Source organism: Macaca nemestrina, chromosome 8 (assembly GCF_043159975.1).
Source record: "Macaca nemestrina isolate mMacNem1 chromosome 8, mMacNem.hap1, whole genome shotgun sequence".
In the NCBI taxonomy this organism is placed as follows: domain Eukaryota; kingdom Metazoa; phylum Chordata; class Mammalia; order Primates; family Cercopithecidae; genus Macaca; species Macaca nemestrina.
In genome coordinates, this window is record NC_092132.1 from 60,217,777 (window position 1) to 60,235,007 (window position 17,231).

At 36.2% G+C, this 17,231-nt stretch overlaps 1 protein-coding gene and 1 long non-coding RNA gene across 5 annotated transcripts in view; one reads left to right on the forward strand and one right to left on the reverse strand.

Moving 5' to 3' along the window:
- The window catches only part of LOC105477132 (leucine rich repeat and coiled-coil centrosomal protein 1), a 40,737-nt gene extending 33,991 nt beyond the window's left edge, over positions 1–6,746 (reverse strand). Inside the window, exons 1-4 of one of the 4 annotated variants that reach the window (XM_011733513.3) lie at positions 6,512–6,746; positions 4,107–4,312; positions 3,735–3,800; positions 817–984 (exon numbers count right to left, since the gene is read on the reverse strand). In XM_011733513.3, coding sequence (XP_011731815.1) covers positions 817–984; positions 3,735–3,800; positions 4,107–4,312; positions 6,512–6,609 — 538 coding nt within the window. In that variant the 5' untranslated portion in view covers positions 6,610–6,746. Of the gene's footprint in view, positions 1–816; positions 985–3,734; positions 3,801–4,106; positions 4,313–6,511 lie in introns of those variants that run through there. The other 3 variants (XM_011733511.3, XM_011733510.2, XM_024791387.2) reach the window with 3 other exon arrangements.
- LOC105477133 (uncharacterized) overlaps positions 6,704–17,231 on the forward strand; it is an 86,680-nt gene continuing 76,152 nt past the window's right edge. Inside the window, exon 1 of the long non-coding RNA XR_984489.2 lies at positions 6,704–6,946. This is a non-coding gene — a long non-coding RNA (uncharacterized lncRNA). The remainder of the gene's footprint in view (positions 6,947–17,231) is intronic.

Consider the following 17,231-nt stretch of genomic DNA (forward strand, 5'->3'; position numbering starts at 1 on the left):
TACACATTTCTCTCTTATTGTTTGGTTAAGCAATATAAGTGAGTTCTAGAAATGACAGTCTGGTCTGCTTTATCTTTGTCAACTTGATTGATTCCCAATTAGCTCAAATAGCATTTCAGCAGCACTAGCATCTCTATATATTAAACTTTCTCAAAACAAAATCATTTATTAAAAATGTAATAAATTCACATAATATGAAATTCAAAAGGAACATAGTGAAAAATTTTCTCATTTCTTAATCTCCAGTTGCCCAGTTCCCTTTCCTGGAGTTAGCCAATATTATAATTTTTTAAAAGTGTGTATTCTTCTAGATGTTTTATGTACATACTGAGCACACACACACATGCATGCATACACATATATGTATGTATGTGATGTTTGTGTCTGTGTATGTGTGTTACCCTTTTCACACAAATGGTGGCCTACTGTATGCAGTACTTTACAACCTGCTTTTCATCCTCCTAATGTATCTTGGACATAATTATCCATTAGCAGATAAAGAGATGCTATATTCTTTATTGTGGCTGCATAGTATTATACTATTATTAATAGAATGTACCATAATGATACAATTTTGAGGCATTCACTTATCAAATATGAAACTACCTAAATAGGAGAATCACTGAACTGTTAATCTTGTGTTCTGTAACAGTCATTAGTCTTAATACACTAATTTTATTTGTAACCATGTTTTCTCCAATATAGAAAATGTTGCAAAGCTGAAGACTAAAATGAGGTCACAAATGCCAATTTCAGGAAAATAAGGAAGCTCTGAATATTAACTATTAGAAAAAATATTAAATTAATTGTTTTTACCTGGTAGTCGACAGACAGGGTTATCATCTCCATCTTTCTCCAAAATAAGATTGGTCAGGAAGTGCAATCCTATCGTACATTGAAGTAAGTGATGGATACTATCTATACAATTACTATGTAGATCAATATACCTAAGTTTATGCTTAATTCCATGAAGGGGAATCAACCCTGCAATAGGAAAATAATTCTTTAAATGCCACAGCAATAATCTTTCCAATAGCTAATTAGAAATAGTGGCTAGATAGGTTATACTTTTAGAGGCAAACGGGCAGCATTAATAAGATCTTGCTGTGAACAGCTATATCTAATGAATAGGCTATCGGTAAAGTTATTTGTTGTTTTGAAGAAACACAAGTTTAACATTTCTTTGAGGCTTTAGTCCCCGAGGTTCCTGGGCTCTGGTTCTCTTCAAAACAAAATAAATCAAAAGAACTTCCCCAGGTGGATGCACACACTCATATGAGAAAAAGGTAAAGCAATGGCTTTAGGCTGCCTCAACACATCAGTCTTGATTAGCAGATATAAGCAAACCCTGTAGTACACTTCAATTTTGCTGGTTTGAATATAAAATAAATACATTAGCATTCATTTAATTCCCTGGTAATATTTCTCACACAAGCTTATCTAGAACATTTTGTAGCAGTTGCTATTGGTGCCTGGCCCAACTTGGACTTCAGCTGCAGCTGTCATGGACGAGTACTAATTGTACAATGGCAGCGTACCCTTCAAGTACTTACAGTTTCTTTTTCTGCCTCAGAACTTTCTCCAAAATGGAGAAACCATATAAAAAGCCATGTAATCATATGAACATTCACGTACAGGTCTTTGAGTGGACACATTTTAATTTCTCTTTGGTAAATACCTAAGAGTCAGACTGCACAATTATATTTAAGGGTTATGTTTACCATTATAACAATAACAAACTGTCAAACTCAGCCAGGCACAGTGACAGCCAGTACAGGCTCACGCCTGTAGTCTTAGCACTTTGGGAGGATGAGGTGGGTAGATCACTTGAGGCCAGGATTTCAAGACAAGCCTGGCCAACATGGTGAAACCCTGTCTCTACTAAAAATATAAAAAATTAGCCGGGCATGGTGGAGCATGCCTGTAGTCCCAGCTACTCAGGAGGCTAAGACAGGAGAATCGCTGGAACCCAGGAGGCAGAGAGTGCAGTGAGCCAGGATCACACCACTGCACTCCAGAGCGAGACTTTATCTCAAATTAAAAAAAACCAAAAACCTCCTTTCCAAAGTGGTTGTACCATTTTAAATCTACCAGCAATGTATGCAAGTTTCAACTGCTTCACAGTCTCACCAGCACTGTCACTGTTTTAGCTATTCTAGGGGTGAAATGGTATTGTGGTTTTAATTTGTATTTCATTAATCACTAAGGATTCCAACCATTTTTTTTTCATGGCTTATTTGCCATTTATGTATCTTCTTGGGGAAGTGTCTGTTCAAATCTTTTGCTGATTTTTTTGGGGGTTGTTTTTCTTCCCCACTATAATGTAAGCCCTGTAACTTATCTTACTTATTGTTGTTGGTTTTTGCATCACTATAAGACAGTGTTTGATATAGTGATCTTCATAAACACGTACTGAGAGAATGAACTATCTTATCCATTCACATTTTTTAGATAAGGAAATTGCATCCAAAGAGTAAACACCTTGCTCAACATTACACAGTAATTAATGACAAGGCCAGGGTTGAAACTCAGTTCCTTCTTTTTTTTTTTTTGGAGATGGAGTTTCACTCTTGTTGCCCAGGCTGGAGTATAATGCCGCAATCTCGGCTCACTGCAACCTCTGCCTCCCGGGTTCAGGCGATTCTCCCACCTCAGCCTCCTGAGTAGCTGAGATTATAGGCACACGCCATCAAGTCCGGCTATTCTTGTATTTTTAGAAGAGATGGGGTTTCTCCATGTTGGTCAGGCTGGTCTCGAACTCCTGACCTCGGGCGATCCGCCCGCCTTGGCCTCCCAAAGTGCTGGGATTACAGGCGTGAGACACCGCGCCCGGCAAAACTCAGTTCTAATACCTCACGTCTTTAGAGGAAAAAAGGTTTTAAAAAATTAAAATACAGTTGTTACTTCAGCTTAAGGGTACAAACTAGGTCTTTTTATTTTTTGCATACTAAGCAGCTGGCACAGGGTAGTGTTCTTTTAGTGGGGGAGAAGAGTCAACCAATGAATCAGATTGTTTCAAATATTGATAAGGATTGTGAAGATATTAGAGGAATTCTGCTAGTTCTAACAGATAATTCTAAGAATAGTTATGAAACTGTTCAACTTATCAGCTACATCACTTTAATCAATTAAGAAAGGCAACACTTTGAAAATCTTCTTAGCTGTATTACAGATAAAAAGAAAATATCATTTTATTTGCTCCTTAACTTGCAACAGCCTTTGGAATGCGGCATGTCACTGTTCAACATGGTAGCCATTAGCTACACGTGGCTTTTTATTTTCGAAGTAAAATTAAGTAAAATTACAAATTCAGTCCTTAAGTTGCACTAATTATATTTCTAGTGCTAAATAACCACATTTGGCTACTGGCTACCATACTGAACACAGATTAGAACATTTTTACCACTGTGAAAGTTCTATTGGAACTATTCTTCTCTATATAACAGTACATTGACTAATTGGCTAAAATTAAAACATATTCCCTTAAACTGGATCCTTTCCAATCAAGTTTTTCCTGCTACTGATTACCTTGGTTTTTACTTCTAAATTTTGTACTCAGCTGTGGTTCTGGCACCAACAAAACAGAATTATGACTGGAATACACTCTGTAGATGAGCTCTTTGGCTAAAAATTAGATTAATATTCAGAGATATCCAACATGCTTAGCTGAGCTGTTAACTTATCACATGCGGCAAAACATTTAGCATACAGAAAACATAAGCATTTCTACTTACCACTAAGATCATTTATGTGGTTGTATGATAAATTTAGTCTAGTCAGATTAATTAGTTCTTCAAGTCCTAAAAAAAAAAAAGTAAAATAAAATAAAGCCTTTATAAAATTTAAATAATTAATTAGAGAGATATAGCATTACAATGTTATTTCAGACTGTTCCAGTCTGGTAACAGCGAAATCACTTTTATTGGCATTTAGAAAAAACAGAATTTTAAAAAAATTGACACTTTTTTGGAGAAAATATTTTGTATAATGAGTTTTGGACTCAATTTTTAAGAGTTTCTGATAATATTTATTCCATTCTTTTGGGGAAAAAAAGGACCTAAATCATTTTCCTTATGTTAAGTGTTATACGAAAATCGCTTACAAACCTTCTACTTTTGTAATCAAATTGCAGGACAAATTTAATGTGCAAAGTTTTGTCAGTGTGTTTAGCCCTTCAATTCGACTTATTTGATTAGATGACAGATCTAGATGTCGTAAATTCCAAATATGATCAATGGCTTCGATCTTGGAGATGTTATTGCAATGAAGATTGATGGCATGAAGAGTTGAATCTAAAGATAATTCTGATATGCTGCAAAAGAAAATATATATTATTAAAAAAAAGATTTTAAAAGCATGACCAAATAACTAAAATTAACCAAACAGCATGCAGATACTAAATATGTGCTCTATTCATTGTAGAATGAAATCTTTCCTATTTGTGGTACCTTTGAAATGTCTCACAAAACACAGTGCTTCTTACAACACAACCAAGTATTTTGGATTATTTATACAAATGAGAAACCGCTCAAGGGAGGCAAGTGACAGTGGGCATTTCTAACTCCTATATGCAGTCATCAGCATATATTGAAGGCAGTGCTGAATAATAGCTAATAACTGTAAAGGCTTTGGAATCTTAATATCCCAGTTCGAATCTGCATTCTACCACGGTTTTGCTGTGTGATTTGAGCAAATGACAACTTAAGCCTCAGTTTTCTGACCTCAATTAATTCTCACAATAACTCTAAGCAGTGGGTATCTTAAGGATACCGAAGTGTATAGAAATTAAATAGCTTGCCCAAATTCTTGCAGTTATGTTAACAGAGCGTATGTCAATCCAGATCTCATGCTGGAGATTATAACTTTATTTTCTTCTTCGTGTGCAATAGCTATTTAATCCACAGTCTATTGCATTTTCAAAAAGAAACCATGTTATTGCAATTTCTGTTGAAAAAGTCCCTATTCTCCCTTGTTAAAAGTTAATGGATCTCCCCTAAACAGAACTCATCTCTTCACTCCAATTACTATTTAAAACTGAAGCTTCTCCTGAAGATAGCAGTTCCAGGAACATAAACTACAGTGCACACGGTTTGGAGTTGCTGGATGGGAGATACAGCCAGGAACAGGGACACACAATGTCATGGGCATCTGCTGTAGGTTCAGTAGCAGCTATCTTACAGTTGTAGGAAACTTAACTCTGACAGCAGGGAAGCATTTGCAAATTTCAGACTAGCAACCTTTAAATGTTACTATCTGGAGCATTTCGCAATTATCCCGCCCTGTCATTTACTTGAGTTCTTTCTTAGTGCCAGACCTTATGCTATCAACACATGCTCTTAATGACAGTCATTTATTTTCTGACACATTTCAGTTTCTCGACATTAATAATGTGCAGATAATGCGAGATCGTAGAAAAAGCACAGTGAAATTAGACGGAAAATGGGTTTGAATCCGAACTTCATTCTTTACGAAGTGTTTAAAGATGAACAAATTGTCAATAGACTCTGAGTCTCACTCATCACTTGTAAATGAGAAAAATTACTACCTTGTAGAATTACCGTGAGGATTAGTGATAATGTATATAACATGCACACACAGATGGCATTCAGTAAATGGCAGCTAGTATTAAATAGAAATGTAAAATGTCCCTTGAACACCATCTTCTTGGGATCATCTGGCAAAGTTTAAATCAGAATCCAGAACAAGATGTTTAATTATCAGTAGCAAAGTTCGCGTAGAGGACACGCTACAAAGGAACAGCATATGCAAAGGCACAGAGAAGTCTGCTATGGAACTGCCTGTAGCTCAGTACAGCTAAATAAAGTGTAAGTGGAGAAATGTTAAGAGTCGAGACTAAAGAGCCTCAAGTGCAGGCGGAGACCTGCTTTACAGAATTGCAGAACCTCATACGCTTTGCACAAGTCGGGGCTTCGAGAGAGGGAAACGGTGAACTAAATATAGTAAGTTTAGTACTTTCAAAAAGTATATGACTATATGTATTGCAGTGTTCTGTAACAGACAAATGATTTCGAAGGGAGGCAAGGAGAACTGAGGCAAAACTAACAGGCAGCTGCGACTGCCCGCTCATAGCTGCCAGAGATACTATCCTGCAGGTTTTTTTTTTTCAGAGGGAAGAAGAGGAAAGACGAGAGAACACGAGAAAACCAACAATTAAACGGCAAGCAAAGGAATAAGTAAGCAAAACCAGCAGAAGGAAACAGTGGTCATAAGCTGGTGGAGGACAAGGTCTTGGGGCAGTTTCAAGGCTAAGCAGAGTCGTGTGAAATGCTGGGCAGGAGACAGGGGCGGGAAGACATCCATCCATGGCTCATTCAACCTGGCACTTCGGCAGAGCAGTTTTGGAGAAGTGGGGAGGCCGAAAGCCAGACTGCGTTCACTTATGGTCTTGGTAAAGCAGTGCCGCGCCTCCGCTCCGCTGTCGCCGCCAGCCACCCACGGCCCCGGCCCTGGCGAATGCGCGGGTCGCTCCCGGCTGCGGAGGGCCCTTTACCTCTGCAAGCCTTTGTCCATGAAGCATACATCCCCGCAGCTGCTGTCGCCGTCTTCGTTTTCCACTTCCGCCTCCGCCGCCGCCGCCGCCGCCTCCATAGCACCGGCGACGGGGAGCGGGGTCTTAACCGGCACCCAGCGAGGGGTCCCTGAGCTTAGGACACGCCTCCCGGAAGCGCGGAAGTGCGGCCCGAGGGGGCGGAGCGAGGACCCACCCTCCAACTGACAGCCGGGAACTTTCCCGCCCTGACGGCTCCGCAAAACTGGAATCCTCGTCCCCACCGTGCAGTTCTTTCCCTTTTACGGCATCTGCGGGTGCGACTCTTCAACTTGCTGTAAAGTGAAACTGCTTCCCGGGCGTGTAGGAGTTGGAGAATGAATGGATTTGTCCTGTGTACCTAGTAGCCGACTGACTTCTGAATGCGGTTTTCACAGGGTTTGGCTTTACGTTCCTTTACATAGTCTTACATACCTATAAATTGTTCCACTGGCCATTGCACCTCCTGTTGATTCATTGAACATTTGTGGGATGCCTTACTGTATGTAGTCACTTCCCTGTATGAGGAAGAAAAAGATGAAACTTATTCTTGTTCCTGGAAATATTCACAGTTCAATAGAGGAAACAGAATTGCCATACAGTATGACGAATGCTAAGAATAACACAAGGACATCTAAACCAACTCTAGAGTGATATGGGTAGTGGGTAGGTTTTCTAAAGGAAGTGATTGATGACTGAATAGAGTCTTGCTGGGTCAAGGGGAGCTCTGGATGAAATGGCATTACAGGTGGGAAAGCAATACCTGTATGAGGTCAAATAACCCTCCTGGCTAGATTGCTTCCTAAGGCATAGTAATATTTTAAAACGGAGAAAATGGTGCAGTAGTCCATTTGAAGTGGTCTATTTCCTTTTGAAATAACTCATACAGACAAAAATAAAAAAGTTGTTTTAAAAAATGAGCAAAGCCCACATGACATATAGGACACCATAAAGTGACCAAATATTCAAAATTTTGGAGTCTCAGAAGGCAAAGAGAAAACAATAGAGTTAGAAAAGCGGTTCAACAAAATACTATATGAAAACTTTCCAAGTCTAGCAAGAGATTTAGACACCCAGGCACAGGAGGCCCAAAGATTCCCAAACAGATATAATGAAAAAAGGTTTTCTTAAAAAAAAAAGATTCATCTTATTTTTTATTTTAGATTCAGGGGGTACATGTGCGGGTTTGTTACATAAGTATATTGCATGATGCTGAGTTTGTGGCTTCTAATGATCCTGTAACCCAAATAGTAAATATAGTACTTGATAGGTGGTTATTCAACTTTTGCCTTCTCCCTTTTGGAGCCCCCAGTGTCTATTGTTCCCATCTTTGTGTTCATGGATATCCAATGTTTAGCTGCCACTTAGAAGTGAGAACATATAGTATTTGGTTTTCTGTTTCAGTGTTAATTCACTTAGGATAATGGCCTTCAGCTTCATCCATATTGCTGCAAAGGACATGATTTTGTTCTTTTTTATGGCTGCATGTTGGTGTATATGTGCCACATTTTCTTTATCCAGGCTATCATTGATGGGCATCAGGGTTCATTCCATGTCTTTGCTACTGTGCTGCAATAAACATAGGAATGCAGGTGTCTTTTTGGTAAAATAATTTATTTTTCTTTGGCTAGATACCTGGTCATGAGATTCCTGGGTTGAATGATAGTTCTATTTTTAGTTCTTTGTGAAATCAACAAACTGCTTTCCACCATGGCTGCAATTTGCATTCCCACTGATGGTGTGTAAGCATTCCTTTTTCTCTGCAACCTCACCAACATCTCATATTTTCTGACTTTTTAATAAAAGCCACTCTGCTGCGAGATGATATCTAATCATAGTTTTGATTTGCATTTCTCTGATTATTAGTGATGTTGAGCATTTAAAAAATATGTTTATTGGCTGCTTGCATGTCTTCTTTTGCAAAAAAGAAAAGAAGAAGTCTCCTTTATGGCCCATTGTAGTCAAACTGTTAAAAGTCAAATACAAAGAATTCTGAAAACAGCAAGAGAAAAATTAGTCATTTATAAGGGAACTCTCAACAGACTAACAGTGGGTTTCTCACCAAAAACTTTACAAGCCAGCAGAGACTGGGATGATAAATTCAAAGTGTGAAAGAAAAAAACAAAAAAAGCCAGCCAAGGACACTGTAAACAATAAAGTTATCCTTCATAAACAAAGGAAAAATAAAGGCTTTCCAAGATAAGCAAAAGCTGAGGGAATTCATCACCAGTCGACTGGACCTACAAAAATGCTCATGGTAGTCCTACATCCGGAAACAAAAGGACAATATTTACCAGCATGAAAACACACAAATATAGAAAGTCCACTGGTAGATCAAACACACAAATAAGAAAAAGAAAGGACTCAAATATTACCATTACAGAAAACCACCAAACTACAATCATAAACAATGATAGAGATGCAAAGGAACAAGGAATATACAAAAATAACCAGAAATCGATTAATAAAATGGCAGGAATAAGCCCTCACATATCAATCATAACCTTGAATGTAAATGGATTAAATTTTCCACCTGAAAGATATAGCTTGAATTAATGGATTAAAAAATGACCCAACAATATTCTGCCTAGAAGAAACTCATCACACTTGTAAAGACACATATGGACTGAAAGTAAAGGGAAGAAAAAAGATATTTTATGCAAATGGAAACCAAAAGCCAGCAGGAATAGCTATATGAATGTTAGACACAATAGACTGTAAGTTTAAAAAAGAGACAAGAAAGGTCATTATGTAATGATAAAGGGATTGGGCACAGTGGCTCACGCCTGTAATCCTAGCACTTTGGGAAGCCGAGGCGGGCAAATCGCCTGAGCTCAGGGGTTTGAGACCAGCCTGGGCAACATGGTGAAACCCCGTCTCTACTAAAATACAAAAAATTAGCCAGGGTTGACTGCATGTGCCTGTAATCCCAGCTACTCAGGAGGCTGAGACAGGAGAATCACTTGAACCAGGGAGGTGGAGGTTGCAGTGAACCAAGATCACACCACTGCACTCCAGCCTGGGCAACAGAGTGAGACTCCGTCTCAAACAAACAAACAAACAAACAAACAAAAGATCAATTCAGCAAGATGATATAACAATTCTAAACATATATGCTGTCTACACCAAGGCACCCAGATGTATAAAGCAAATATTATTAGATCTAAAGGGAGAGAGAGATTCCAACACAATAATAGTAGGGAAAATTTAAGCACCCCATTCTCAGCATTACATAGATCATCTAGACAGAAAACAATAAACAAACGAACAAACAAACAAAAAATGTTTAATTTAAACTGCACTTTATACCCAATGGATCTAACAGACATTTACAGAAAATTTCATCCGAGAGCCAGAGAATACACATTTTTCTCATCAGCATAGGGAACATTCTCCAGGATAGACTATATTTTAGAACACAAAAAATGGCTTAACAAAATTTTTAAAAATTAAATAATGCAAAGTGTCTTCTCAGACTCCATTAAAACAAAACTAGACATCAATTACAAGAGGAGCTTTAGAAACCGCACAAATACATGGAAATTAAAGCACATGCTCCCAAATTATTGAGCAAGAAAGAAATTAAAGAGGAAATCAAAAAATTTTTTAGACCAGTAAGAATCAAAACACAACATACCAACATGTCTGGGATACAGCAAAAGCAATGCTAACTGGGAAATTTATAGTAATTAATGCCTATGTCAAAAAAGTAGGAAAGATTTCAAATAAACAATTTAATGATGCACCTCAAGGAACTAGAAAAGCATGAAGAATCCCAACCCAACATTAGCAGAAGAAAAGAAATCATGAAGATCAGAGCGGAGCTAAATGAAATAGAAGCTTAAAAAAATACAAAGGATCAACAAATTTTTTTTTAAAAAAGGATGAACAAAATTGATAACATGCAAACAAAATTCACTAGCTAGACTAACCAAGAAAAAAAGAAGATACAAGTAAACAAAATCAGAAATGAAGAAGAAGGCATTAAAACTGATGCCACAGAAATACAAAAGAGTGTCAGAGACAATTATGAACAACTGTATGGTAATGAACTGGAAACCCTAAAAGAAATGGTTGAATTCCTTGATACATACAACCTACCAAGATTAAACCAGGAAGAAATAGAAAGCCTAAACAGACCAATAATTAGTAGCTAGATTGAATCAGTAATAAAAAGTCTTCCAACAAAGAAAACTCCAGGACTGGATGGCTTCATGCTGACTCCCACCAATTTTTCAAAGAAGAACCAAAGCCAATTCTCTTCAAGCTATTCAAAAAAATTGAACATGAGGTAATTATCCCTAACTCATTCTCCAAGGCCAGCATTACACTGATACCAAAACTAGACAGGGATGCAAAAAGTAAAGAAAACTACAGGCCAATATCCCTGATGAACAGATGCAAAAGTCCTCAATGAAATACTAGCAAACTGAATCCAACAGCACATCAAACAGATACTAAATGATCGAGTGGAATTTATTCCAGGGATGCAGGAATGGTTCAACATATTCAAATGAACACATGTGATACATCATATCAACAGAATGAAGGACAAAATCCATATGATCATTTCAGAAGATGCAGAAAATGCATTAGATAAAACTTAGTCTTTTCATAATACAAAATCTCAACAAACTAGGCATAGAAAGAACATACTTCAATATAATAAAGGCCATATATGAAAAACTCACAGTTAACATCATACTGAATGGGAAAAAGCTGAAATCCTTTCCTCTAAGAACTGGAACAAGATGAGCGTGCCCACTTTCAGCACTCGTATTTGACATACTACTGAAAATTATAGCTAGAGTAATCGGCAATATAAAGAAATAAAAAGATACTGAAATTGGAAAAGAGAAAGTTAAATTGTCCCTGTTTGCAAATGGCATAACCTTACATCTAAAGAAACTTTAGGATTCTACCAAAAAACTCTTAGATCTGAAAAATAAATTCAGGAAAGTTGCAGCATAGAATTTCATCATACACAAATGTAGCATTTCTATACACTAATAATGAACAAGCTGATAAAGAAACCAAGAAGGCAATCCCATTTACAATAGCTACAAAAATGAAATACTTGGAAATAAATTTAGCCAAGGAGGTGAAAGACAGCCTTTCTCTGCAAGAAAAGCTACAAAAGACTGATGAGGGAAATCGAAGAGTACACAGTCAATTAGAAAGCCATCTCAAGCTCACGTACCAGAAGAATCAACCTTGGCAAAATGACCATACTGCCCAAAGCAATCTACAGATTTAATGCAATCTCTATCAAAATGCCAACGTCAATTTTCACAGAAATAGAAAAAAGAATCATAAAATTGGTGTATAGAATCAACAAAGGGCTTGAATAACTGAAGTAATCCTGAGCAAAAGGAATAAAGCTGAAGACATCACACTACCTGACTTCAAACCATATTACTCGGCTATGGTAACCCAAACAGCATGACATTGGTATTTAAAAAGACACATTGACTGATAGAGAAGAATAGAGAGTCCAGAAATAAACCTGCATACTTAAAACCAAGTGATTTTTGACAAAGGTGCCAGGAACATACATTGTAGAGAAGATATCCTCTTTAATAAATGGTGCTGGGAAAATCAGATATCCATGCAGAAGAATGAAATTGGACTACTATCTCTCACCATATACAAAAAGCAGCTGAAGATGGATTATAAACTTAAATGTAAGACTCCAAATGATAAGGCTACTAGAAGAAAACAGAGAAAACATTTCAGAACATTCGTCTAGGCAAAGATTTTATGGCTAAGACGGCAAAAGCATAGATAACAAAAACAGAAATAGAGAAATGGGATTAAAGTTAAAAAACTGTACAGCAAAGAAAGCCCTCAAGAGTTAGGATACCTGCTGAATGGAAGAAAATATTTGTAAACTATTTATCCAACAAGGGATGAATATCTAAAATATGCAAGGAACTCAACAGTAAAAAAAAATAATAATTTCATTAAAAAGTGGGCAAAGAACGCAAATGGACATTTTTAGAAAGAAGACATACAAATGATCAACAGGTACATGAAAACAATGCTTGTCATTAATCATCAGGGAAATGCAAATCAAAATCAGAATGAGATATCATCTTACCCAGTTAGAATTGCTTTTATTAAAAAAGAGAAAATGTAACAGATTCTGGCAAGAATATGGAGAAAAGGGAACTCTTATACACTGTTGGTAGGAATGTAAATTAATAGGGCCACTATGGAAAACAGTATGGAGAATTCTCATATAACTAAAAATAACACTACCATATGATCCAGCAATTCCACTACTGGGTAATTATCCACAGGAAAGTATATCATTATATCAAAGGGATACCTTCACTCTCATGTTCATTGCAGCACTATTCATAATAGCAAAGATATTGAGTCAACCTAAATGTCCATCAACAGATGAATGCATAAAGAAAATGTGGTAAACACAATGGAGTATTAGTTGGCCCTAAAAAAATGAGATCTTGTCATTTGCAGAAACACGGATGGATCTGGAGGTTATTATGTTAAGTGAAGTAAGCTATGCACAGATTGAGAAATATCACATGTTCTCACTCATATGTGGGAGCTATATCAGTTGATCCCATGGAGGTGGAGGTAGAAAGAATGGTAGATAATAGGCTGGGAAGTGTGTGTGGGTTGGGGAGGATGGATGAAGAGAGATTGGTTAATGAGCACAAACATACAGTTAGGAGAAGTAAGTTCTAACGTTCGATAGCAGAATAGGGTGCCTAGAGTTAACAACAATGTAGTGTATGTTTCTTTTTCTTTCTTATTCTTTGAGACAGAGTTTTGCTCTGTCTCCCAGGCTGGAGTGCAGTGGCGAGATCTTGGCTCACTGCAACCTCCACCTCCTGGGTTCAAGAGATTCTCCTTCCTCAGCCTCCTGAGTAGCTGGGATTACAGGTGTGTACCACCACATCCAGCTAATTTTTGTATTTTTAGTAGAGACAGGGTTTTGCCATGTTGGCCAGGCTGGTCTAGACTTCCTGGCCTCAAGTGATCTACCCACCTTGACCTCTCAAAGTACTGGGATTACAGATGTGAGCCACTGCGCTCAGCCTGTAGTGTATCTTTCAAAATAGCTAGAAGAGATGACTTAAACTTTCTTAACACATAGAAATAAGAAAATACTTCAGGTGGTAGATACCCCTAATATTTTGACTTGATCATTACTCATTCTATGCATGTAACAAAATAGCATATGTACTCCATGAATATGTACAAATATTAAATATTAACAACACAATTAAAAAATCTGTTATCCCACTCCAAAATCTGTGGAAGTTGGCCAAAAAAATTCATAAGGGAAAATTTATAACTTTAAATAAATGCATTACATAACAAGAATAACAACAGCATTAAAGACTGAAAATCAGTAAACTTTCAAGGAAATAAAAAAGGGAAAGAATAAAAGAAATCCTAAATTAATTTATTAATTAAAATAAAGAATATGGTCATTTCAATGAAGAACTAAAAGTAATTTTTCATGATTAAAAAAGTAGTTAAACTAGGAACAGATGGAACAATTGTAACTTAATAAAGGATACCTTTGAAAATCCTACAGCAGTGTTACCCAATAAAACATTAAAAGTATACCTGCTATTGTCTAGAAATGATACTCAGACCATCATGATTGTAACCATATCAATTGTCCTAAAACTTACCTTGCGTTTCATTCAATCACAATAAAAGTCCCAACAGAAGCTTTCCTGGAACTTGAAAATATTATTTCAAAATATATGTCATTTCAAAAATGGTATTTTGATGAAAAATAAAGAAAGCAATTAACCATATCAAATATATAAAATATTTAAAAACTGTGGTTATTATAATTATAATATAGACAAATAAATGGAAAAATTAACACTATAGGAATAAACTTTTATAAATATGAAAAGAATTTCTATTACAGCAAATTTATTTACTCACAAAATTTCCTTTCAAAAATATTTCTTTTTCAAATAATCAGATCATGTCTTTTTTTTTTTTTTTTTTTTTTCCTTGAGACTGAGTCTTCTTCTGTCTCCTAGGCTGGAGTGCAGTGGTGAGATCTTGGCTCACTGCAACCTCTGCCTCCTGGGTTCAAGCGATTCTCCTGTCTCAGCCTCCCATGTGGCTGGTATTACAGGTGCACACCACCATGCCTGGCTAATTTTTGTATTTTTAGTAGAGACAGGGTTTTGCCACATTGGTCAGACTGGTCTCAAACCCTTGACCTCAGGTGATCCGCCCTCATCTGCCTTCCAAAGCGCTGGGATTACAGGCGTGAGCCACCACACCTGGTCTGATCATGTCCTTTGCAGCAACGTGGAGGGAGCTGGAGGCCAGTATCCTAAGCAAACTAACACAGGAACAGAATACCAAATACTGCATGTTCTCACTTATAAGCGGGAGCTGAATAATGAGTACACATGGACACAAAGAAAGAAACAACAGATACTGGGGCCTACTTAAGGATGGATGGTTCAGGGAAGGTGAGGATCAAAAAACTACCTATTGGGCACTATGCTTATTACACAGGTGACAAAATAGTCTGTACACCAAATACCCATGAAATGCAGTTTACCTATAAAACGAACCTCACATGTACCTCTAAACCTAAAAGTTAAAAAATATCTCTTTTTTAAAAACAAAAGTGGAAACGAATTTTTAAAGCATATTGACATTTTACTGCCATTTTAACATGATTTCTTTGTCCCTAGTTTTATTCTTAAGAGTTTAAAAATACATGATTAGCTAATCAGTTTTTCAGGAACAGAAAAGGAATCCAGCTCAGTTATAATTATTTATTTTTATTTGTCTTGTTTGTATAAATTTACGGGCTACAAATGTAATTTTGTTACATGCATAGATTGATTTCACAGTGGTGAAGTTGAGGCTTTTAGGATATTCAACACTTGAATAATATACATTGCATCCATTAAGTAATCTCTCATAATCTATCCCTTTTACCTCTGCTTAATGAATAGTAAACGTATTTTCTCTTCCATTAGATTTTCATAATAACATTTTTTTAAAAATCTAGCTTACTTTATTGTAAGAATACAATGTACAATACATGTAATATACAAAATATATGTTAATACACTATTTGTGTTATTGGCAAGGCTATTAGCAGTTAAGTTTTGGGGGATTAAAAAGTTGTATGTGGATTTTCAACTGTTTGGGGGTCAGCACCTGTAGCCCCTGTGTTGCTCAAGGGTCAATGGTATATGCAAGGGCTTATTTTGAGATTCTCTATTCTATACCCTTTGTCTATATGTTTGTCCTTATACCTGTAAAACAGTGTTTTGATTACTGTAGCTTTGCAGTACGTTTTGAAATCAGGAAGTGTGATCCCTCCAGCTTTGTTCTTCTTTTTCAAGATTGATTTAGCTACTTGGGGTTCCATGAGATTCCATATATATTTTAGATTTTTAAAATTTCTGTAAAAAATATCATTGGGCTTTTGACAGAGATTGCATCGAATCTGTGGATCTCTTTGGGTAGCATTTGACATCTTAACAATATTAAGTCTTCCAATTAATGTGCAAGGGCTACAGTTCCATTTACTTATGTTTTCTTTAATTTCTTTCAACAACGTTTTGCCGTTTTCATCGTGCAAGTCTGTTACCTTCTTGGTTAAATTAATTCCTAAATAATTTATTCTTTTTGCTGATAGGATAGATGAAATTATTTTAATAATTTCATTTTCAAATTATTCATTATTAGCGTATAAAAATGCAACAGATGTTTGAGCATTGACTTTGTTACTTTGCTGAATTCATTTATTAGTTCTAGCCATTTATGTGTGTGTGTGTCTTTAGGATTTTCTATATCTAAGATTATATCCTCTGTGAAAAGGATAATTTTACTTCTTTCTTTTAAGTTCAAATTCCTTTTATTTCTTTTTCTTGCCTAATTATCCTGGTCAGAACCTCAAATACTATATTGAATAGAAGTGATGAGAGTGGGTATCCTTAACTTGTTTATGATCTTAGGGGAAAGGCTTTCAACTATTCACCATTGAGTACAATTTTGTCTGTGAAGTTGTGCTATATGGCCTTTATTGTGTTGAAATTCATTCAATCAATACCTAATTTGTTGAGAATTCTTATCATGAACGATTATTGAATTTTGTCAAAATTATTGGATCAATTGAGATGATCATCGATTTTTTCCTTCATACTGTTAATGTAGTACATTATATTAATCAATTTTCATATATTGAATCCTCCTTGAATTTCAGGAATAAATCACACTTGGTCATGTTTTATAATTCTTTTAATATGATGCTTAATTCAGTTTGCTAGTATTGTGTTTAGGATTTTGGCACCTATTTTCTTAAGGAATATTGGCCTGTAGTTTTTCTTTTTGTGTAATGAGTTTGGCTTGGTATCAGGGTAATGCTGACCTCATAGAATGATAATGTTAGGAAGTGTTCTGTCCTTTTCAATTTTTTTGAAAGGTTTTAGAGGTATTGGATTAGCTCTTTTTTAAATGTTTAGTAGAATTCATCAGTAGAGCCATCAGGCCCAGTGCTATTCTTTGTTAGATTTTTGATTGCTGATTCAATCTCCTTATTAGTTATAGAACTACTCAGATTTTCTAACTCTTCATGATTTAGCCTTGGTAGGTTTTATGTGTCTAGGAATTTGTCCATTACAATTAGGTTATCCAATTTATTGGCATAGAG